This window comes from Clytia hemisphaerica, unplaced genomic scaffold (genome assembly GCF_902728285.1).
Source record: "Clytia hemisphaerica strain Z4C2 unplaced genomic scaffold, Clytia hemisphaerica genome assembly, whole genome shotgun sequence".
NCBI classification, from domain to species: domain Eukaryota; kingdom Metazoa; phylum Cnidaria; class Hydrozoa; order Leptothecata; family Clytiidae; genus Clytia; species Clytia hemisphaerica.
The window spans coordinates 584257-608236 of NW_027103537.1; the positions used below are offsets into that span (position 1 = coordinate 584257).

The following is a 23980-nucleotide window of genomic DNA, read 5'->3' on the forward strand; positions in this document are numbered from 1 at the left end:
CGATTTTTTATTTTTGCTGTTTTACCAGAACTTCTTGGAAAGTGGTATTCGAAATCACACATCACTGAGCCTAAAATTTACCATAAGGGTACTGAAAATTCTAAGGACATTTGTACATGTCAAGAAGAGAGAGACTCTGAGACAATTTTATGTGCAGATAAAACTTGTGTTGTAAAAACTTATCATTTACAATGTCTTGGTTTAGAGAAAAAACCCCCCAAAAAATGGTACTGTCCTTATTGCAGAAGAAAGAAATCGAGAAGAAGCCGTAAATAGTAACTTTTGTTACATTTTAACTTTTTTCTCTTCAGTTTATAAGCTTAAAAGTGACATACTGTTAGTAGTTCAAAATTAATAAGGGTATTTTTGTCATCAAAAACTTATTCTACATGTATATTCAACAAAAACTATCTTTGAAAGCACTTGACATAAAATTAGAATGTTGTTCAAAAGCTAGGTTGAAATAAAATTTATGAAATTCTTTTGATAAGTAAAACATTGGATTCTTTATTTTGAAAATTTCAAATTCTATAAACAATTTGACCAAATTTCTTTTTTAAAATGCTCTCACTCTTATTTCAAAGTTAATATTTTTGTTATTTAAAGAAAATAAAAGCCATACACATATTTTATATTCATATTATTTATATATTTTTTTTTTATAAAAGTAGTCCAAACAAATCCCATGGGATATATTCTTTTGAGAGCATTTCATTTTATATAAAATCTTGTACCATTTTTTCTGGATACACTGTATTATTTCACCTCTATTTTGTTATTCTTTTGATATTATTACATTGTTGGAAGAAAATTTACAATAAAATAAGCATCTTATTGAAAGAAATTTTGGCTGGAACTTAAAATTTGGCGGATTTTGGCAAAATCCCCAAATCTGCCAAATTTTAAGTTATAACTAAGTAAATTTATTGCTAATCAACTTTCGATAGTTTGAAAAATTTAGTGAACTGAAAGATATAAGCTTCTGGTAAATTAACAAATCAAAATCTCAATCAACTGGTACAACTGAGTCACACAAGTTACAAATTGATGAACAAACAATTAGAATGTCTGTTAAAGTACAAGTTCCATCTACTTTTTTCATGATCATTTTTATAGGTAAAATACTTTGTAAAATAGTGAATTTGTTTCTCAAGAGTCCAATGACACGCTCAACATGAATTCGAACACTTGCCAAATTTTTTGTTTCTTCAACATGTCTTTGGGATAACTGAGTTTTACCTTTTGTAAATTGCGGGATTTTTAACTCAGCACAATACAACCCTACAGAATCTCCAATTGTAAATCCTCTATCAGCAAGTACAACATCACCTGGTAGTAGGTTTTTCAATATGCCACAATTTTCGGTTAAAAATACATCTGAGGTCCTACCTCCATATGGTTTTGAGACATATGATATTGTCCCTTGAGGGGTTATCCCCAAGAGAACTTTTGCTGTGTTATGACTTTTGTACTGAGAATATGTCTGAGCCCTTGCATATAAATCAGATGGCTTCTCAATAAACAGTTCAAAACAATCAAGTATAACTGCACACTTGTCAAAGCTTTCTAAAAAGCAGCTTGGCATGGTCTTTCTCAATTGGTCCCTTTCAGGCCAAGTTATCAAAAAAGAAAGTCTTTGAGATAGTACACACAACCATTTGTTTAAGATTCTTGAAACATTTGACTGGTCAATTCCAAAGCGAAAAGCCAGGTCATCTTCCAGTAAGCCAAGACGCAGTCTCATCAAAACCATGAAAATTTCTTGTCTTTTGGTTAATTTGTTTCGATTATCGTGATAAATATGTTCACAACAGCTGGCAAAAATTATTTCAAATACTTGAATATTTGGCAAACCTGTGTAAAATTTTAGAGTTTTTTCTGAGTAATCAAGAAAGGTCAATTGTTCTATTTTTCCATTGGCATTTTTCAAATCATCCTCTAGATTTTTAATTCTTTCATGTTGGTCATCAATTTCACTTTCTTTCATTTTTAAGGTTGCTCTCAACATTTCAATTTCATCACGCATTGCTTCTAACTCATCACTCATTTTTTGCATTTCACTTAGAGGTTTTTGATCTGAAATGTCATTTTCATTTGGATCAGAATTTTCATCATTTTGTAAGACTTTATTTGACTGTTTTGTACTTGATGTTGCTGACGATGAGCTTGACTCAATTTTCCTAATGCGATACCGTTCTCTAGCCTCATTGAGTTTTTTATGGCGTTGAAGTCTTTTTAAACTTTTAGATGGAGTCCATGCTTTCCTAGGTGAAATAACTTTCTTGGGAGTGTTCGAATTGATGGAATTTTTGGTTGATGAAATCTTCTTCCTTGGTGACAGTTGAATAGTTGGAATAAAGTCTGGATGTAGAGAATTCTGGCTCTTCTCACCTGAAAAAATAATGTAGAAAATATTATCATTAACTTTATAGCCAACACTGTGTAAAATAGGTCCTGACCTTTGTAGAAAGCGAGAGAAACTCATCATATGTAAGGTTGAGCACTTACCTGACACAAAATGAGCACCACAAACACTGACATATTTCAATTGAGGAAGCTTTTTTCTATTTAAGAATGCAATCCATTTTCTTCTCCTTTCTGGATCAGTTGGAAGTCCATAGAAATGTTTTGATGTTGACTTTGGAAAACCTTGCCTGTTTGTGCAGTTTGCAGCACTGCAAACTTTACCCATGATTCTAATTATATATAATTCTTCTTATATCTAAAAAGTTATTAAAACATTCATATTATACAGGAGCAAGTAATTGAAAATAACAATTTAAAGACAGCAGACATCTCCGCTCTCTGACTGAAAATGTATACATAGACAGCCTAGCTAATATAACTCTAAAAAGAGGATAAAAAACAAAAAAAAACATATAGATATTCTCTAACAGCCACATGAATACTTCGTGAATACTTTAAATTAAACTACAGAGCCAACCAACTTTATTTTAATCCAAAAATGCATCAGTAAAGTCTACTTTCAATAACCTTCCATGCATTTCCAAGGGCTTGTTTACATTTTTTGACCTCCATAATGGCGGCCACGGCAAATGACGTAATCTTTTTGCGAGTTACGCATATCAAGAATCTTTGCTACAAATTTTCCTTTTGCGGATTGCCTGAAATTTTTTTTAACGGTCATAACAGCGGTTGCTTCCAACTTCACACGGAAATAAACAAAAATTTTCTGGATGAACCGTTGAAAATCATGCACACGTGGGACTGTGATTTTCCACAAAAATTGAAATTGAGACAGTTTGTAGAGAGTGCACAGACGACAGACAGGCGCGATGAAGCAACAGTACAGGGCTGTCAGGTCGCTAGTCAATCCGTGTCTGTAAGTGCTTTAGGGGCTGATTTACTGGAATTTTTTCTCAGACAGTCAGAAGTAAAGAAAATGTCCCGTCCCATGGGGGGGGGGGTTAGTAGGGGTTCGAAATACCGTTTTCCCGTTAAAATTTTTGCTGAATCCCAGAATCCCAATAATAACACCGTCACACCGGTTTGTACAGGTTCAAATACCGGCAAAATGACAAAAAATAAGGCCAAATACCGTCACCGTCTGATTTTAAAATACCGTTTTCCTATCTTTTTTTTCGTATCAAATCCCGTAATACCGTACTAAAAAAGGGCCAATCCCGTCACACCGTAAAAGTACAACCCCCCTCCCATGGGCACTGGGGGACACCCACTGAGCGCAATTTTCGCAAATATTTCTATTTGGTTTAGTCGCAGAGGCTTTGAGGCAGGGGGGGGTCGGTACTAAAATCTCAAACATCATGACATTTAGTGGCGTGGTGGTACTCCAAAAAAGCTCAAAAATAATTTTAGTACCATGTGTACTAAAATACCAAAAAGGGTGGTCCCTTAAAGAAATTTTTGAAAAATCTGCCAAAATGGAGCATTTTTTTAACAATTTTTTTTTTCAGGAATTTTCGAAAAAATCTTCAGAAATCTTTCAGAATTTTTCCAATTTTTTAAATATTTTTTAAAAGTATTTTTATGTACAGTTCAGCACAGTTTAGTAATAAAATTATATTATTTTGCAGATTGATGCACTAAATTCGATAGGTTTGTAACAATGACCCCATTTTGGTAAATTTAAAGCCGTAAAAGGGCAAAAAATGGGTGTTATCTATGTTAAATTGCTCAAAATGATTTTAGTACATGTGTACTAAAATAACATTTTCGAAAAATAGGTGGGGGATATGTCAAAAATTAGTGAAAATCCTTTTAGTACTCATGTATGTCTTACATTTTAGTACTGACCCCCCCCCTGTTTGAGGCCCATTTTCGCAACTATAGGCGCTTTAAATTTAGCGCCCTGCCAGCATCTTGAACTGACTACCAAATTTCCCTTACATGGCATGGGTTGACCCGGGAAAGGTTCATTCACTTGCCAAGACCAAGTGAACCGCTGCGAGTGGGAATCGAACCCCAGTCGCCTGTGCAGCAACCAAGGTCAATGACACCACTATACTGCAGCACTTGATATTGTTCTTGCACCATGCTCAAAAACTTCAGATAGGCAAAATACGGGAGAAGTGTACGCCTGCATCCTCACATTTTTAAAAATTCATTAAAATTACGCTCAAAGTCATGCAATAATGACAAAATGCAACCAATAACATGAGGAAAATAATTGACTAAATGATAAAAAAGTAAAGTATTAGATAAATATACCTATGTTTTGGCATTCATTAAATTTTTTAACAATTTAATTTCTCATGTATTTTCCATTTTTGAAAGCTGTTTGAAAAAAAACTGAAACAGGGTGCCTTACAAACCTTGAGAAATGTTAGCCCAATTTTGCGAAACCAGAAATCAGGGAAATTTTTTCTGAAAATCTGAAAATCAGAAAATTAGGGAACTTGTCTAAACACAAAAGTGCAATGATGTTGGCACCTGTGTCAAAGCGAGTGTAAAAAAAGATTCAATGTGAATAGAATGAAAATAAGGAAAGTAGGTACCCAAGATGGAGAGGCAATATGTGGACCCTGTCCCTGAGCACCTAAGAGACATTTTCTACACTGTCGTAGCACTCAAATCTGAGAGCCATTATTCGACCAACAATTGACATGAAACAATGTCATTTTTAAAACAAATTATGTGAATATTTGAAAGGTGTATGGTACCGTAAATGACAAAATATTTCCTTCTTTTTAGAACATAGAGAAAAATAAGAATAACACAATACCAAAAGAAGACAAGTTACCTCAAGGTTTAATAATGATTGGTTGTAAGTTTTCACATTCTTTGAATAAATAATGAAATAGCGCTCTGTGTCATAATTATTTTATTTAGCTGAATTTTGTACAGATTTCTAAATTATTGGTAAACAGTACAAGTTATTGTCTTTTTTTTTAGCAGAGCATCATTAGCAATTAGTCCATTTAATTTGTATGCACTAATTCTTATTTATTTTCGCTTCTCATTCCTCGAACAATGTATTAATTTTCATAGATTTTCTAATGTTGTAAATTAGTCTCGAGCACTATAACTTAAAAATAAGTGAAATTTGATAGATCATTTGATAACAAAATGTAAATAAAATAAGATTTAGTGTACTGTACACTTTTGAAGCAAATTATAATTCTGTTCAGACTAATAATTTGAGATAGTATAGGTCTTTATGACCGTCTCCGATGAGTCTTTCCGAGCAACTAAAATATAAATACAAAAGAGGACTGTAAAAAATAAAAGAGCGGGTCACGTGCTAATCACGTGACCCGTGACTACTTATAGTTATATAACTCATCTTTGTTCTTCACACTCCCCCAAAACAAAGGAAAGTGATTGTGTCTTCGTCACTTGTGAATTTAATTTGGCTTTTGTCCTTTTGGTCTCTTTGTTCTTCAAATTCTACCGGATAGAGTTTACTTACCGGTCTTTTCAAAGTTTGTAGTTTACCGTTGGTAATAACGTTTACTTCTGCAGCACGAATTTTAAAGTCTTTACTGCGAATAAGTTTCTTAACTCGACCGAGTCTCCATTGACTACGTTTCAATCGTTCATCTTTAATCAATACTACATCGCCTTGTTTGCGTGTAAACTACTGTTCGACTTTTTACGTCTTTGATGTTCTCGTAGTTCAAGAAGGTATTCGTTTTGCCATAAAGTCCAAAAATGATCAACAAGTTCTCGAACCCGTGATAACTGTTCGGAAGGTTCGAGATTTTCGGTTTCTGAATCTGGTAATTGCACTTCATTCACAATGTTTCTACCGTACAACAGTTTGTTGGGTGTTAGAATTTCATTAACCTCGTCCGAATAAAGGTAAGTTAAGGGTCGATTGTTCAATATACATTGTATCTCTTTCAATAGAGTAACTACGTCGTTAAAGTTCAATATCGCTTTACGTAACACTTTTCGTAAGCATCGTTTGACCATCTTTACGACTCTTTCAAAAAATCCACCTGTCCACGGTGAACTCTCAATATTGAATTTCCAAATAACACCTTTACTTGTCATGAAGTCTTGTACGTCTGACGAAATGAAGTTCGTACCATTGTCTGAAATAACAGTTTTCGGACATCCAAAAATGTTCGTGTAACGTTTGAGTATGTTTACGCACGCTGGACCAGAGCAGTCAGTAGCTAAGTCCAAATAAACTGCTCTGGAGCTGGCACAAGTGATGATCGCTATCCATGCTTTGTAAGTCGAGCCATCTGAATCGTAAATGTTTGTTACATGTACTGGACCGGCGTAATCTATTCCAACGTGTGAAAATGCGTTATCGTAAGATACTCGTTCTTTTGGCAGCGGACCTGCCTCTGGGTAATCGTAATTCTGTCCTTCATAATATCTACAAGTAGGACATTTACTCAAAATTCGTTTAATAAAGTTTCTCGGCTGCGTTATCCAATACTCTTGTCTGATGTGATTGAGGGTTTCTTTTACCCCTCGGTGCATAACGTCTTTGTGTGATTTCAAGACGACGAGTTCGGTAAATTTCGTTTTTGACAGTAAAATTGGATACTTTGAATCATACGGGAGTTCAGCATTGTCTATTCTCCCTCTACAACGAAACAAGCCATTATCATCAACAAATAAATTCAACTGTCTCTGTAAATTTGTAAAGTTCTTTTTGCTTTGTAAGGAGCTTTGTGCATCCTTCAACCATAACAGCTTGGCTTCCAACATTTCTTCTCCAGTGATACCACCATTGATGCCATTGATACCACCATTGATACCATTGATACCATTGATACCACCATTGATTTTTGTTTTATTTGTATTATTTACTTTTTGTTTCTTGTTTCTTGCTTTTGTTCTTAGTTTCCTTATATATCTAAGGACCCAAGCGGTCACGCGGACCAACTTGGACAGAGAGGAGAACCTCTCTGTTTGGATTAAAGCACCGATGGTACTCGTTGAAACTAAATCTTCTTTTTCTTGAATTTGTGTAACTAATAACTTTTCAGTAACAGGGTGCCTAGGAGAACTGAGACAGGTAGAGTTAGTCTCAGCCTCGGGCTTTAAATCAGCAAATAAATCATCAGGTGGCCCGTCAGGAGGACAGCTCCCGGGCTTATAATCAGAAAACTTGTCACCACACCTGAGATTAGGCCAGTATTCTTCATTCAGCTTAAGAAAATCTGGGCCGTGAAACCAAAGTTCAGAGTTAATCAAAGTTGAGGGGCTATAACCGCGAGTCCCTATATCTGCTGGATTAAGTTTAGATGGCACCAATTTCAAACTGTCAATATCAATACTGTTTCTAATACTTTCAACCCGTTCTTGTATATATTTGTCATAATCTACACTTTCGTTTTGAGCCCACGAATAAGCAGATGTAGAATCGACCCAATAAATAGTTTTTTGAACGTCGTACACCTTTTTCAAATTATTCTCCACAATAGGGCTTAATTCTGACAGAAGCAATAACCCGTTTAATTCACCTCGAGGGACGCTATTCTTTTTCGACTTTTTCACTTGAGAAGATATGATGCGGTGTCGACTTAAAATAATAGCAGTTTTGACCTCCCCGGATTTAAGCTTAAACCGGCCATAAATTGTAGCAGCAATCATATTTTCGGAGGCGTCACTGAAGCTGTGGATCTGTACATTCGTAATAGGGTCGTTGGGGTCGTCGAAGCAATAATTTCGATCAATTTCAATGGAGTCTATCTCCTTAAATTCATTCAAAATGGACTTCCACTCTTTCATGAGGTCAGGGGGTAACAGTTCATCCCACTTACATTTTGCATTACAAACTTTCTGATGCAAAATTCTCATTTTGACTGTGATTGGGCTTATCAGTCCCAAGGGATCATAAATAGAAGCAATCGAAGCTAAAAGCGACCTTCGAGTTGCATTTTGTGTAAACTTTGATCTCATTTCAGCAAAGTTAAAAATAATCTTGTCGGAATTTTTATCCCATTTAATCCCTAAAATTTTCTCTTCCCCGTTATATCGTTTGTCGTCCAGGGAAACGTTCAAAAATCTTTCTCTCAAGTTCATCACTGTTTGAACGAAATTTTCTTAAATTAAATCCTCCCTTCTCAAGACACTCCTTCGCGGTGAGGTAAAGAGATTCAGCTTGTTTGATTGTTTTTGCACCACTATTGAGATCATCAACATGAAGAGCTCCTTTCAAAGTTTCTTTCAAATCATCCTCACAATGGGTTTCGATGTGTTTTTGAAGTGTCGCTTGCAATAAAAAGGGCGAGGAATTCAAACCAAAAATAACACGTGTAAATCGTAATTCAATAAGTTCATTGTTCTCAAAGTTTTCGAAGTCAAAATTTTCGGTGTCTTTGAACCAAAGAAATCTCACAAAGTTTTTATCTTCTTCAAACAATGCGATTTGCCAAAATGCTTTTTCAAGATCACCGGAAATAACGAAATTATGTGCTCTCAATTTAATCAAAACGTCCAACAGAGGAGCGGTTATTGTTGGACCAGTATACAAAACATCATTTAAAGAGGGTCCGCCCACTCGACTTTTGCAACTAGCGTCGAAAACAATACGAAGGGGTGTTGTTTGTTTATCAGTTCTTATAACCCCACGATGACTTAAATAATGGGAGGTGCCAATAGAATATTTCTCACATTCTTCAATAACTTTCAAGTTTCTTTGTTCATTTATAATTTGCTCATAATCTGCAAAAAGTTGTTTATCTTTCGAAAACTGTTCATGCAGGTGTTTGTAAACGTTTTTTAGCGGTTCTGTAATTATCTCCCAAAGGTTCAGAATTTTCTTTGAAAGGAAGTGAAACATGATATCTTCCTTCCTCGAAAACAGTCGATTTTTCAAAATCTTGTAAAACAGTTATATCCTCCTCTGTTAAAGTTTTTCTCCAATCAGTATCATAAGCTTTATTTAGATCTGTAAGTTTATCCTCAGTTCGATCTGTTTGCACTGCACGCATAAAATGAGTACTAACAACGTTTGCGGTGGAGCTTTTAATCTTTCCCCCTCCTTCAACTGGACCGCTCAAAACATAACCGAGTTCTGACGATATAGCAGTAGGGCCATTTGGACTACGTATCTGTTTCTGACCAATAAAGTTCCAATAATCTGCTGAGCCGATCAACACGTCTATCTGTAACGGTAGATTGTCGGGATTCTGGTCTGCTAATTTCAAATCTTGTAAATGTTTGTATTTACTTTGGGCTAAATTGATAACTTGATCCTCTAACGGTAAACAGATGTCTGATACGAGAGCACGTACGTAAATATTCAAAGTTCCTTTCTGGTTTTTAACAGCTAAATCAACTTCATCAAGTTCAAGATTTTCCGTTTTGTTTCCGAATGACATAATGTTAACCGATTTCTTGCCCACTGTACGTAACTTTAATCGTTCTCTGGCTTCCTTGCTAATGTAACTTTGTTGACTGCCGGTGTCGAACATAAGTCTCAAATTCTCTGATTTCTTTTCATCCGTTGAGCTGACTTGGGCTCTAGCTGTTTGAAGCAAAACTGGATTGGCTGTTTTCGTATAGCTGATGTTAGCAGTTACTTTCTTGGGTTCCTTCGTCTCAGAGTCCTTACTGTCCTTATCCTCCTGAGGTTTCTCTTGATCCTGACTGGGCTGATAACAACAAATTGACGTATTGTGTCTACCTTGACATTTTTGACACTTCCAATTTTTCCTGCACTTGCCTGCTGAATGTCCAGTTTTCATACAAACAAAGCACCTAGACTCTTTCATTAAAATTGACTTTCTCACTTCGGGTTTCGTAATAATATCACAGTTTTTTGAGTAGTGATCCCGCCGACAGAATATGCATAGTAAATCAGTTTTCTCTTTTCCTTTTTGATCAGAGTTACCAGAATTTCCCGAATTTTTATATCTATTTCTGTTTCCTCCCCTCCCGACGAAGAGAGATTGAGCAGTATAACCTGAATCACGCAAATTTTCTTCAGAAGAAACTTTTTCTCTAGCACACAATTCTTTTTCAAGTTCGTTCATAATGTCTGTCAATTTCCAGACATCTTCAAATTTTCTGGATAAAAAACGTTTTTATATCTTGAGGGAGTTTCTCCATAATAATTGGGATAAGCATTGTCCCATAAGTTGTACTGTCGCAACCTAAAGAGTCCAAACTTCTTATCTCAGTTTCAATTTTGTCAAAAAGATTCCGCAAACCTTTAACATTTTTCGAATCAATAAACTCTAAGTCTAACAGTTTTTTGACATGAGAGCTAATAACAAGTTGTTTATTACCAAAACGTTTTTCGAGCATTTCTTTTGCAGTTTCATAATTTTGGTGAGATAACTGCAGGCCTTTCACACATCTTAGGGCCTCATCAGAGAGATAACTAATCAAATAGTTCATTTTTTCAATGGCAGATAGATCAGGATGTTTGTCTATCGCCTCCGTGAAAGATTGTTTAAAACTTTCATATTCTGTAGGTTCACCGCTGAACCCTTTAATGACGAAACGTGGCAGTTTCACCGGTACTCTTTTGCTCTCTGAATCTGTTGTAACTATGTTCAGACTAATAATTTGAGATAGTATAGGTCTTTATGACCGTCTCCGATGAGTCTTTCCGAGCAACTAAAATATAAATACAAAAGAGGACTGTAAAAAATAAAAGAGCGGGTCACGTGCTAATCACGTGACCCGTGACTACTTATAGTTATATAACTCATCTTTGTTCTTCACAAATTCATTACTATAACAGTAGCAAACAGAATCGGTTACTACTAAGTATTGTTTTGAGAGTGTTTCTTTAAAAATTTAAACAAAATTACTGTTGTTTTTCTCAGCAAACATGGCTGGTATTGGACGTGGTCGTGGTAAAGGGCGTGGGAGAGGACGAGGAAAAGAAGTCAAAACAACATTTAATGAAGCCATCTTGCTAAAACGATCTTCATCTATGCCTGTACGTATGGACCAACTAACCCTCTCAGATTTCAACAACAATTTCAATATGATTGAAGATGTCACACATGATGAAGAATCAGCTCGCCGATTTGTGAAAAGTCAATTATTCCGAAAAGGCATTCAATCCATCAAATCCGATTATAAACGCCAACAAGACGAGATTAGGAAATCGATGCCCAATATTTATGATATCGATGAAGAGGGTAATGTAGAATCATTTTAATCATTCTTTTAGCACTCTGAGCTAGAACCGTTTTTCGTAAATTTAGATTGAGTTTCTAATGCCTGAAAGGGCATCATTGATGAAGCTGGGGGTCTGAGGGCGCTTTAAAAGCCCCCTAGTGGGTTCAGGGTAAAGCCCTAGTGGGTACAGAGGGCAAAGGTCAAAAAATTTTGAATATGTAGATTGTATTAGCTATTTTTTACAAATAAGTTAAATTTTGCTTAAAAATATTTTTTCTATTTTGGATTGAGTTTTAAGAACTCAATTTTGGATTGAGTATTTTGGCCGGTATACGGACATAAAAAAGTGCTTAGAAAAATCTCTGTTGCTTAGGTATTGAGAGGAGGAATGGCGTCAGCCAAAACCAAGGTATTCTCTGATGTCCACCAGTTGTTACAGCCAATCAAAGCTTTACTCAACGTTTTTTCGTGACTTTTTTACATGAATCTGCTAATAGAAAATTTGTGTATTTCCATAGGTGATGAAATGATGGAACAATTTAAACCTTCAGAGCGGGAATGGGACAAGGGCAAGAAATTTAACGGATCGAACTATGGTGGGGACTCAGACATTGAAAATGCATTCAAAACTTTAAAGATTTTTGAGAGTAGTGGTGGGAAGTTGTATGTTGAACAAAAGAAAAAAGTGGAGGGGAAAGATTCTACTATAGAAAAGTTACCGTCAAATTGTCAAAAATGGAAAAGTGAACTTCTTGAAGAAGGATGTATCAAGGATGAAAAGGAAAACGAAAAAAAAATGAAGACCAAAGTCCGTGAATGGGATCGAGGAAAGGTCTGGGACGAGTTTAATGGTATGTGGATCACAAAAGGAAGAAACAATGCATCGATTGGTGAGAGTTATTATCTTCATGATGAGAGGTGATTTGTGATTGTTATTTCTGGTGTCATTAACTTTGAGTTATTTATAGTTTCATGTTTTGTTTTTATTTAAGTGTTTTCAATGTTGAAGTGTAATACTTAGTTTTTCCTGAGTGCAATTTCCCTAATTCTAGATTTGACCAGGAATATTGGAGTCTCGCGTTGCATAAAAAAGTTTTCTCTTCAACCATAACTTTACCCCCCCCCCTCTTTCCCCTGCCATTTTCCACCCCATTTGTCCTTTTCCACCCCCTAACAACAATAATACTATGATGTAACTTTTAGATTTGCAACCTCCCTTGCTGTTTTAAGAAAGCTTGCTCTAATGTTCATGATTTCTTATACCTCTATTAAAAATAAATAATATTAAAAGGATCGGATTTTTAAGGGATTTGTTTATATGTTTTTCGATTTTCCGAAAATTAGTGTAATGAAGTACAATGGTTAAAGGAAAATTCATATAAAGATGATAAAAGAATTTTGACAGAGATTTAAAATATAAAATTAAGATTTTATACGCTCACAGCACTGTATATTTATCTCTAAAAAAAGTTAATTCCCCATGTGGGAAGTATTTGAAAAACTGCAATTTTGTATATGCAAATAGGACATAGAAAATATTTGTTATAAGATTTTGTTAAATATTTTTAAAGGCAAATCTATATTTTATTTATTTTTTAGAGTTACATTTTTTATCAAAACAAAGTTATTATTTCATAAACTGTTATTGTTATTATATCGCCATAATTGCCTCTGTTTTGAAACCTTAATCATTTTTTTGAAAAACATTACACTACAGTGTAATTTATGCTTTAGGTAATGCATGCACTTCGATCTTCAGAATAAATGCCCTGGGCGTAACTTAATTTTGTTGGGATTTAGGAGGATGTCGAGAAAAAATCATATTTGCTGGCATTTTCTTGAATAAATATCATATTTTCCTGTTTTTAGAAAAGATGATCTTTACTTATGCGTAAATTTGATATTTTCGTAAATTTTTGTTGTGGAAAGATCACATTCAGATATTTGCCCACAAATAAACTTCATATTTTCAAAAAGTAAATGTGCCGAAAGCTCACATTCACACATATTTCATGCTTTTTTACTGGGTTTTTCATATATTGGAAATCCCAGTTTGTCATGCAGTGGGTTTATTGGAAATTGTTTCCTAAAAGGAGGGAGTTTATTCGAGAGGGTGTTTAAAAGAAGGGGGTGTTCAAATACCTTTTATATTAATTTATATTGCTTTGTTTCTCTTTTGTTTGCTGTCAAGTATTTAATTTTGCTAATTACTTTTTAAAAACATTCACCGAGACATTCTTAATCCAACCCTTTGCCTTATGATTTTCGGGATATACTATTGGAGGTCTATTTGATTTTGATTTTTTATGTATTTTTATTTACACCCGCCCTGTTATTAATTTTCTACTCAGAATCCATCACATTCTCTCTCTAAAACTAGACTGAGGATCTCTCTGTTTAATGTTGTGAAAAATAATTTGATGATTGACATATGTAATTTATCATTGCTAATTTTATACTTTTTAGAGAAAAAAAGATTAACAAAAAGAAAAGTATCAAAATAATGAGAATAGTTTTGCAACACATGAAATTTGGTAAGCCTACCACCACTGGTTACATCAAAGAACAAAAAGTTATGTATTCAAAATGATCATCGATTGATCCATTGACGGAAACGCACCTGATGAATGGTTCACAAATGATTTGAGAAAGGTAAAAAGGATCTGTAGTATGTTTTACTCTGTTTCACGTTGTTTTCTTCCTTAATTGTCAAACGCCAAATCTTGTCATCAAATAAAAGACTTCGTTTAAACATTTATCGCTGAATTTGATAAAAGAGGAAGGGTAATAGAAAACAAACTGAACAAAACTGTTACAAGAAAATAGACCATGATTTTAAACCACGCTTGATTTTGAGCTGTAAATGGTCAAATGTATGTTTGAGTAAAGGGATGTGCTGTTAGTACACTCTTTGCCAAAAACTTAATAGCGGTCTATTAATCATTGCCCATAAATCCTTGCCTCTGTCGATGAATTTCTTTCGGGGGAAAAACTTAACTTGAACCTGGAAGTCAAATTAACATAAATGAATTCTTCTAGCTTTTTGCAAATGACAAAGAGATTTGTGACGCAGTTTTACCCAAACAGAGAGTAAGACCATGTCCAGACGTTATGGTTTCGTGTCGCTCGGGTATGGTTTCTGTTACGGATCGAGAGTGTTCGTATTGGTTTCGGAACGTTTCGGAGCAAGAAAACCAGCGAAACCATTTCAATCTGTTTTGCTTTGTAACGTCTTTTTTACATTTCGAATTTTGACGTTCACACTTGTTTCGGAATCGTTTCGTTTTAGAATGATACGGAACCGTAACGTCTGAATATGGTCTAAAAGTGATTGGAAAGGTGAAGAAGTTTTACAGTTGGATGCCAAGATTAGCAGCGTTAAATAAAGTAGAAAAGTTTGCTAGTAACCTTAGTTCTATAAACTTTTTTCTTGAGATTTTGGTTTTTAAGATCTTATAAAATGGGATTTATTAAGGTATTAATTTGTTAAGCTGCATGGCCAAACTTCTTCAAAGTGAAAAGAGAGCACAAGTTAAAATTTAAGTCGGTGGAATTTTAGTTCGGGAAATGAAATCTTATGCAAAACGATGTTACGCTGCTTTTAAAGCAAATTGATGATAATCCATTCTTTTGACTTAAATAACCATTAGCAATTAAAAGTCGTTTAATTAAAAGTAATGAGATACAAGTTTTTTTTATAAGAACATCCAAAATTTTGGATGTTCTTAACTTTTTGAGTTTTAAGCCTAAAATTGTTCTCTACATGTTCATTATTTTGACCATTTTTTGAATATTTTTTACCATTTTCCTAAGAAATCGGGTGTTTTTGAGTCCACAAAACCATAAAATGTTCTTAACTTGTTCTTAATAATTTGGCCAGCGGCTTCTTGTGTTTTAAGTTTGTTCTCATAAAAAAAGGTCTAAAAGTCACGAGATAATGGGAATGGATTAAAACGGTATTGATTTCTCATTTATCTTCCCAATTTTAATTCTTGTATAAAAAATATAAACAAACATAGGAGGAGTCTCCATTACATCAAATCACTGATGTTCTTTCCGATTTGAGTTGACAAAGTTAAATTGAGAAAGTTGTTTTTTTCTGGAAAAAAAAACGGTTTCAGCACCATGGAAACATGCTAATTAGAGTCCTTGGAAGTAGCTCACTCGCTTATAAGGTCCCGTTTTTATGGTTTTTGCTTACAAACGCCTTTGAAACTTTTTTGACGCTCACTGTTTGGTAGATCAGACTATACACTGATACTGGTCTAGGCTCTTTTGTATCGGCCGTTTTTAAGTGTCTACTCTCGCGTCGGGTACCTAATAGCCTTCCCCCACCCCCTCCGGTGATTAATTTTTCGAAAATTCTCCACCCAGGACAATCTTATTTAAACCCCCCCCTCCGCTTATTACTTTTTGGGAAAATGTTTTTAAAAGTTCCTTTTTTTCTCGTAATTCTGCTGTATTAGCCTCCTCTAAAAAAAATTTTCAAAGTTTATATAGCTCTGTCTCATTGAGACCGTATGTAAAGAGTTAGAGACATAAAAGGACGTTCAAACAACGTTGTGTGCTAACTGGGATGTCTTTCAAAACAATCAAGTAATAATTTTCAAAATATCAAGGTATTATCGATCTTATTGCAAAAAACTCTAAACTCAAATAAAAAATACCTTAACAGAATACCTATTATCATAATACATATAATACATTTTTAATTATACAATACATGATTATCATCCACCTTCATATTGGAAATCCACCTTATATGAGCAAAACAATCGAGTAATAATTTTCAAAATATCTCTTTGCAAGCTATAAACAAAAGGAAAAATCCCACTTAAGGAACGCCTCCTAGCATTAGGGTGCCCTGTATGATTTTTAAACCATTTTCTTCTATTTTCTAAATACCATCCCACCATACATATAAACTTCTGTTAAAAAATTGACAACCTTGAGATATTAGTCACATTGAAATTCTCATTTATTTCCAAACTAGTTTAAGAGGTAGAAGGTAGAAGGTTGTAGTCGAATCATTTGGAAATTTTCAAGGGACTTCAAGATGAGATCGATTTTGTTTTTGGTTTTTATAGTTCGCTTTGGTAAGTGAAATATAGCTTTATTATCAGTGATCTAAGTTATTCCATCTCAGGGATTTATAGAATGAGATTTTTGTGTCTCAAAACTCAGAAAGATTTTAAGAATTTTAGCTAATTTTGGGGTGAATTGTGGTCTATGTTCTACTTTCAGCAAAGATGGCGGATTATTTTGCTATAACTGCCGTTGTTTGGGAAATACAGAGTAGCTCTACATGGCTTGGCAGCAGGTTTTAGGTGCCCCCTAAGAATTCAGGTGACCCCTAAGATTTAGGTAACCCCTGGTTGCCAAATATTTTAGGTGACCCCTAAGCCAATGACACGTCGAATTTTTTCGAAAATCCTTTTCAAACAATCAAACAAATACAACAGTTAGTTTAGCTTATTGCTAAATAGAATAAATGCCCTAAGAAATAAGAGATAAGCTAACTACTAAAGGTTCATGCTACATTATCAAGGTTTTGTAAGTCAGGGTGCAGATCCCTAGCCAGACAGATTTTTTATCTAAGTAAATGCAACAGGATTATAGAATTTTTACAGATCAGTGTCGTAAGAAGCATTTTCATATTAGGGGGGGCTGAAGTTTGGTGACACCGCGAGGGCCAACCATGGTTTGGCCCGAGGGGGGAAATTTTGAAAATTTGAGCTCTAGATTGCTTGAAAATGCACTCAAAACATGCACTTATAAGACAATTATCACAAATTAAAAAAGAAGAACTTTACATTTTGCAAAATAACCATTTTTTTAAAAATTATTGGGGGGCATAGCCCCCCCCCCCAGTTGCTACGGCACTGCAGATAATATATTAGATACCAAATTGTCAGGTTTTGAGCATTGCTTAGATTAAAATATAAGATGAGAAAGTGCCAACCTATGGTCTGGTAGGCTGCTTATAATTCAATCACCAAATATAGAATCTAGCCCCCAGGTCCATCTGAAAAATTAGGTGACCCCTAACATGGTTAGTCCCCCCTAGCCACAGTAAAAAATCAGGTACCAATTGCTGCTCGACCTTTTAGCCCCCCCCCTACGGCCAGGGGGGGTTCCAGCCATGCTCTATCTCGTATTTTATATAAGGTAAACGTTAAAAACACAGTTATGTATGCGACGTTTCTACAGTTGTCTTTATCAAGTAGTCGTATCGAAGGGCTAGAGTAGAATCTCTTAACCTTTCCCAGGCAAGAAAAAGTGAAGCCACTTATTTCTCATCCAGAACGCACTTAGAACGCGCTGTTATAATGACGACGGATTGTATCTAGCGGTTTCTTTTGTTTTTGAGGACTCCATTTTTTTTTTTAATCTAGATAGATTTTAGTTTCAATCTGGCGTTATATTGTAAAACCCAAGTGCGGGCGTTCTGGATGGGAAATTAAGTGGCTTTATTTTTCATCCAGGAATCTCGAGTCTCGCCCTTCGGGCTTGGAAGTCAATGATCATACTATTATCATGTCTTTATAATATTTTATATTTTGTTTTCACTAGTGTATTGCAAGCCACCACAATTTGAGAATCCTGTGATATATGAGTACGAAGAGGACAAAGTCTATAGTGCCAACGGTCAAAGTTATAATGATGAGAAACCCTTTGGTTATCTTCGAGCTGTTTTACCACATCCACCAAACCATGACCGACATAATCCTGTTTTTGAACTTGAAGATCTCCAAGACCGACAAATTGAGATGAGAGTAGGTTTTTATCCCAATGAGTTTCAAGGTCGTCAAGCGACCACAGTGCAGTGGTAAAGCATCCGGCTACGGTTCGCAAAGTTGTGGGTTCAACCCTCAGCCGGGTCATACCAAAGAGTTCCAAAATGGTACTTGATGCCTCTCTGCTTGATGTTCAGCAATTAAGAGAAGGATCAAGGGTATTTGGAGAAGTCCAGGGAGAAAGAGTGGCGCCCTCATCCCCTACCTTCGGGTCGCCTCCGACTGCGGTCACATACTTACTTCAAGGTCGAATGCTAGCGGCAAAACATCAACCTTGATCAAGCAAGAAAAAGTGTAGTTCGGATAACGGATTGAATCTAACCATGGATTCTTTTGTTTTTGTGATTTATATTTTCAAAAACCCTGGCCGTAAATGTTACTTCCAATCGAGCATTTGCATGAAATGGGCTTTTCCAGAAAAAAATTGAATATGGGGGTGGAGGATATAACATTTCTTTGAAATATACCCCTGGACATTGTGAATTTTGACCCGTCGGACAAGCATCAGTTGACCCCCTGGACGTAACTCTCAAGCCGAGCAAAATTACTCCAAAAGAGAGCAAGTTTACCCCCTCCCCCCGGACACTATCCTCCATCCCCATGTACGGACATTTTCTGGAAGAGCCCAAACCACGCGGGATGCGTAACACGTGGGAAAGTTTGCAGTGGCTTCAAATCCTACCAAGGAGATCCAACTTTAGTGGTCTTTAAAAGCAAAGTAATGTGTTCTCTACTATAGACGCTTAGGTACTTGGAAGGTGGAGAAAATTAAGTTTTTAAAACACAACTATTATACCTTAAGTGGATTGATTTTCACGATTTTTTCGTGATTTTCTCGAATTTTGGCCCTGTTCGCGTGTTTAAGGAAAATTAACGAAATTAGCTGAAAATAAGGCTGTTTCGGGAAATTTTAATCAAGGCGAAAATTTTAGATTCTCAACTCGCGAAAAAAGCCCTTGTGAAAATTAATTCGCTCAAGGTACACTTGAGCCACTGATGAAAAACTTTTGTTTTTTTCAGCTTGAAACTTCATTATCGCAAAAGGGAGCAACGATTTGGTGAGTTTTAAAATACAATGTTATTCAGGGCTCTCTAAGGGACTTTCTGAGTAAAAAGTGGCTGAATTTCAATTTATCCATAATAATTAACGAGGAATAACATGGTCGTTTGGATGATTTTGGGAATAATAGTTCATTGTTCCATTGAAAACAATGAAAATTTTTTCAATGAACCTCGGGACTATTATTCCCAAATCACCCTCCTCACCAAAGCATGCTATTATTAGTACAGATTAGGGAGAAGTTGGTAATATACTACCAATGGCATATTTTACCAATAGCACGTTTCTCTACCCTCATTATTACACAGAGTAATTCAAGGATTTTGTTTTTATTTTAGTATTCGAGATAATGACGAAGGGCCAGACATTTGCTCACAGGTAAAATGTTAACTCTTGCCTGCCTATCCAAACTCAACACAACAGTTGAGTCTCCTGAGCTGGAACCTTTATTACTCGAATTTCTCCTTAATTCCAACAAATTTTCTTGTCACTTCATTTAAAGGGACATTACAGTAGTAAAATGTAAACATTGCGCAAACCACGTGTCATTAAAGAGAACAATGAAAATCACGTGTCCAAAACAAACTTGTAAAACAATTGAACAATAAAAAATAGCCATATTTGGTTTGACTTTTTATTTTGACATGTGACATTTGTTTTGATTTTGTATCCGCTGCATACAGTTTGTTTACAAATTTCGCAAGTACTGTTATGTCCCTTTAACAATGCCTTGCCCCACAACTTGAAATTTCCTAAACTCGAACAAGTTTAAGTTCCCCGTGTGTTCGAGTTATAGAGACTTCACTACCGCGCAATTAGCCGTAGAAAGTGCTTTATAGTCTGGTGTACCTAGAATGTGCTAAACCTATGGTTGAGTAATTCTTATTTGAGTACAATAAATTAAGAGTAGTTAGGCCGTTTGGCAGACGCCTCGCTTGTCTAGTTAACCAAATCTCAACTAGTAAAAACAACCCTAAAAAGGTCGGTGTTTTAGAAAAGTTGCATAATTCTTTTTTCATTTTAGCTTGGAGGTATGCTTAGCATTATGCTAATTTTTTACCAAATTTGAGCCTAAGTATGCTTATAAACGTTATGCTTACAAAAAAAGAGTATATTATACTTAATATTTTTTTATGATACGGATAGGGTTCAATCAACCAGTGTTATATGGCATCGAAATCAAAATTGAAATTTGAAATTTACTGTATGGAAAGTTGCCAATCGAGTGATGTCGAACTGTTTGTACGATTCGTCCCCAGTAAAAAGAACGGTAAGATTTTGGTGTGCTGAAACACAGATTTTCGTAAAGCCCGAAGAGCTAGATGTCGTGCATTAAGAATATCGTAAGAAATATAGTTGCTATTGTTTTTGAAAATCCGTGAAGCTGCTGATTGGTCAAGCGCTGAAATTCTATTGTAATGTCACGTGACTTAGGTAGGATTTCCTACCTAGCCACGGCACACTTTTCAGCCAAAGCACGACATCTAGCCGCCTTCGGGCTTTATAAATCTATGTGCTGAAATGACATTAGCTTGTTTATTCACCGGAGGTAGTCTAGACTGGTACGCCACTCGGGCTTGAATGGAGTGGGAAAAGTAAGGTTAGGATGTAGGTAAGCATAGGAAAAGAATTTATCGGCGGGAGGGGCTGAAAACTTACAGTCTGTAAATCAGCACCTTTAAAGTTTATATTTCAATTTTCTTTCCATTCACGATTTCATCCCTCTCTCACAGCCCCGATGGAACTTTTTTTCTCAGTAGGGATTAAAATTCCTATTGAAATCCCAATGGGAATAGAAATTCCTTTGTTCAAAGGTTGAAAAATCCAGTGTCAATGGTTTTGAAGTGCAATTTTTAAACATTGAATTTCGAATGGGAATGAAATAAAAGTTAATTTCCAATTGGGGCTGAAATTCTAAGGTATTTTCCCACCGGGAACGACATTTTTGTCAATCCTTCCAGTAGGGCTGGGCTCCCAGCGGGTCTGCCACACAGGGGTATATGATTAAATAACAGAATCAATCATCTTATTTATTTAGCAAATGATATGTGGTGTACAATGAGAGAAACAGGTGGTTACCCTAGTGAACTTATTGATGGGCCGCCCCTCGCTCAAATTGGTAAAGCACCCGTTACGCCCGCACCAAAACGTGAAGGTGGGGGCGGTACTGATTCAAGTGGTTCAAATGGGCGTATGATTTATCCAGCATTGACAGTGATGATTGGAAGTTTGTTTGTTTTCTTTGCTTTGTAGACCATTTGACTAGCTATATTTTGTAAAAAAGATTTTCTTTACGTTCGCTTGCACAAGACTTAGATGGCCAAAATATTTAAAGAAAGGTTATGAGCGTTTTGAGGCTTTACTGACTCTAAAACATTCAATTTTTTCTAAATGAACACAAAATACTCAAAAAATGGTGAAATTAATAAGAGCTTGGTAAGAATATTTTGAGACTTAAAACTCAAAAAGTTAAGAACATCCCGAAGGCTTCAAAAAAGTTTTGGTTGTTATTATAAAAACCGTGTTCTTATTACTAGCCGTAACTTGACTTGCATTAAAATCTGTAACGTTCACTCACTAATAAAGAACTAAGTCGGCGTTTATCTTAATTTCATCTTTACCTAAGTAAACTTGTTTCAATTTTTAACTTTTCCATGCATATATTATATATCATATCTTGTCAAAGTAAAACCAATCTTCTCCGTCTATGCGAGAGTGTATACAATATAGCGTAGTCAAGAAAAACACATCATCTTTCCATGAATATTTCGGCCAACTGGCCATTTTCAACATTATATATCATATCATTGTTTCCTTTTTGCTATAATTTCGTGTATATTTTAGGTGAATTTCAGAATAAATAAATTTAACTTTCCGTTACTGTTTTCAAGACGTTTCTCTTATTACTTATCTTTCGGAACTTACAGTCTGTTACAAAAAAATTGGCGGTCCGCACGTTTTGATACATTGCTATTGAAGGAGAAAAGATATAATTAAATTAAAAGTAATACCTCGTTGAAAAGATAATTCTGAGCGGAATATTTTAGAACCTCAAGATCTTCCAAAAAATTCGTAAATGAAGTTGGAAAAAAAAGAATTTTTAAAGCAAGTGAGTCCAGTGATAAATTTTAAATTTAAACTATTCTTTTGTTGCAAGTATGCAGTAGATTTAAATACGAAGACGTTTCTCCTGTATAGTTTTGTATGCACATAGTTTTGGTACGATCGTGCGCTCTTTATTCGTAATTTGGTTAGAAAATACTTTCGGACAAAACTCATTTACAGGGCCCGCTCAAGTGGGGGTTGGGGCAGAGGCCATGGTCCCCCACTTTTTTTGCAAAGGTAAAAAAAATTTCTTTGTGCCTTCTTCGACTTAATATTCATTGCCAACCTCCCACTTTTAAATTAATGGCGTGGGCACTTTTCATTGCCTTTTATTTTAAAATGACATTTTTTATCTTCAACCTTTTCAATCGTATTACCAAAGAGATACTGTGCTAGTCCATGATATGCTTTTTCAGGCCAAAACGTCACAATTTGACGTCACTGCATCATTACTCAATGTGCGTAATTCTATATAATTCTATTAAGGTACACGTTTTTTTTTTATAAGGAACACGTTTATAAGGAACTCGAGGCTGAAAATGGTTCAAAAAATAAGGAATTGTTAAGGAACTGCTCAGGCTGAGAATAAGTGGATTTGAAAATAATGTACCTTATTGGGACTAATTTGACCAAATTTTGATCTTTCAAGGGGCAAAAAGTTTAAAATACTCCTATGTAGTAAGGAACTCCATAAGGAACTTTGAGACTGAAATTCTCTGTAAAAATAAGGAACTCCAGGCTCAGAGCAAAGTTAAGGTTCCTTATAAAAAAAGAACGTGTATTGCTTTTTGATGATATTTGAAATATGCTTTCAACATTGCTATCACGTAATCCGATTTTCATATAAAGCATGCATTGACAAGGAATTTTGATTTTGATATCAGATAATTGATCTTATATTTTTTTAAATCTATTCTATCTATTCTGTATTATGGTTTCGAAACGTGTAGTAAGCATAAGGGAAAATATGTTCAGAGCTACCGGTATTTTACCTACAAAATGACAGAAATAATGATTTTATTTGGGGTGAGTGGCTTGATTCTAGTTTGAAGGGAGATTTGAATAATATAGAATTTGTTGGGTGTATATATTGGACGATGAAAAGGTGTAAATTTTTGTCATAAGTTTGGAAAATCACGACCCTTTGAGAGAGAAAATTTTGAATTTCGTGATTTTTGGACCCTTTGAGAGACTCAATTTTCTATCTAATAGTTTTTTTACCCCTTTGAGAGACTTTCGAGGGTGTGAAAAAGGGACCCTTATGGTACCCCCCCCCCCCCCCGGGTATTCAGTTTGGACACTTGATATGGAGTACATTGTAAAGTAACACATGAGTTGAACTTAATCCCAACCCTTTAAGATTGAAGGTTCTCTGATTTAAAAATCGAGCTTGATAAAGAAGATCAAGTAGACGGCGCAATATGACGTTAAATGAATTTCACGGTGGACGTTTTTCTAGCGTCTTGTGCAAGGGTAACACGAAGGTATCACC

The 23980-nt window shown here is 35.3% G+C and overlaps 2 protein-coding genes across 2 annotated transcripts; both read left to right on the forward strand.

Annotated features, from left to right (window-relative positions):
• Positions 1 to 3132: 3132 nt before the first annotated feature.
• On the forward strand, positions 3133 to 12633 carry LOC136799985 (uncharacterized). Its single transcript, XM_067056609.1, has 4 exons — positions 3133 to 3343; positions 5173 to 5245; positions 11226 to 11546; positions 12045 to 12633. Exons 1-4 carry the CDS (start codon positions 3215 to 3217, stop codon positions 12446 to 12448), a joined length of 927 nt encoding a protein of 308 aa, XP_066912710.1. The 5' UTR covers positions 3133 to 3214; the 3' UTR covers positions 12449 to 12633.
• A 3713-nt stretch (positions 12634 to 16346) lies between these two features.
• LOC136799987 (uncharacterized) lies at positions 16347 to 21713 on the forward strand. Its single transcript, XM_067056611.1, has 6 exons — positions 16347 to 16622; positions 18100 to 18302; positions 19344 to 19381; positions 19722 to 19761; positions 20530 to 20653; positions 21422 to 21713. The coding sequence occupies exons 1-6, from the start codon at positions 16583 to 16585 to the stop codon at positions 21634 to 21636; spliced, it is 660 nt and encodes a 219-aa protein (XP_066912712.1). The 5' UTR covers positions 16347 to 16582; the 3' UTR covers positions 21637 to 21713.
• The last annotated feature ends 2267 nt before the right edge of the window (positions 21714 to 23980 follow it).

Coding starts and splice junctions, on each gene's coding strand:
- LOC136799985 (XM_067056609.1), top strand. CDS start 3,215: ATGCACACGTGGGACTGTGATTTTCCACAAAAATTGAAATTGAGACAG. Junction 5,246..11,225: donor AGGTTTAATAATGATTGGTT/GTAAGTTTTCAC, acceptor TGTTTTTCTCAG/CAAACATGGCTGGTATTGGA. Junction 11,547..12,044: donor TTATGATATCGATGAAGAGG/GTAATGTAGAAT, acceptor GTATTTCCATAG/GTGATGAAATGATGGAACAA.
- LOC136799987 (XM_067056611.1), top strand. CDS start 16,583: ATGAGATCGATTTTGTTTTTGGTTTTTATAGTTCGCTTTG. Junction 16,623..18,099: donor GGTTTTTATAGTTCGCTTTG/GTAAGTGAAATA, acceptor TGTTTTCACTAG/TGTATTGCAAGCCACCACAA. Junction 19,382..19,721: donor CAAAAGGGAGCAACGATTTG/GTGAGTTTTAAA, acceptor TTTTTATTTTAG/TATTCGAGATAATGACGAAG.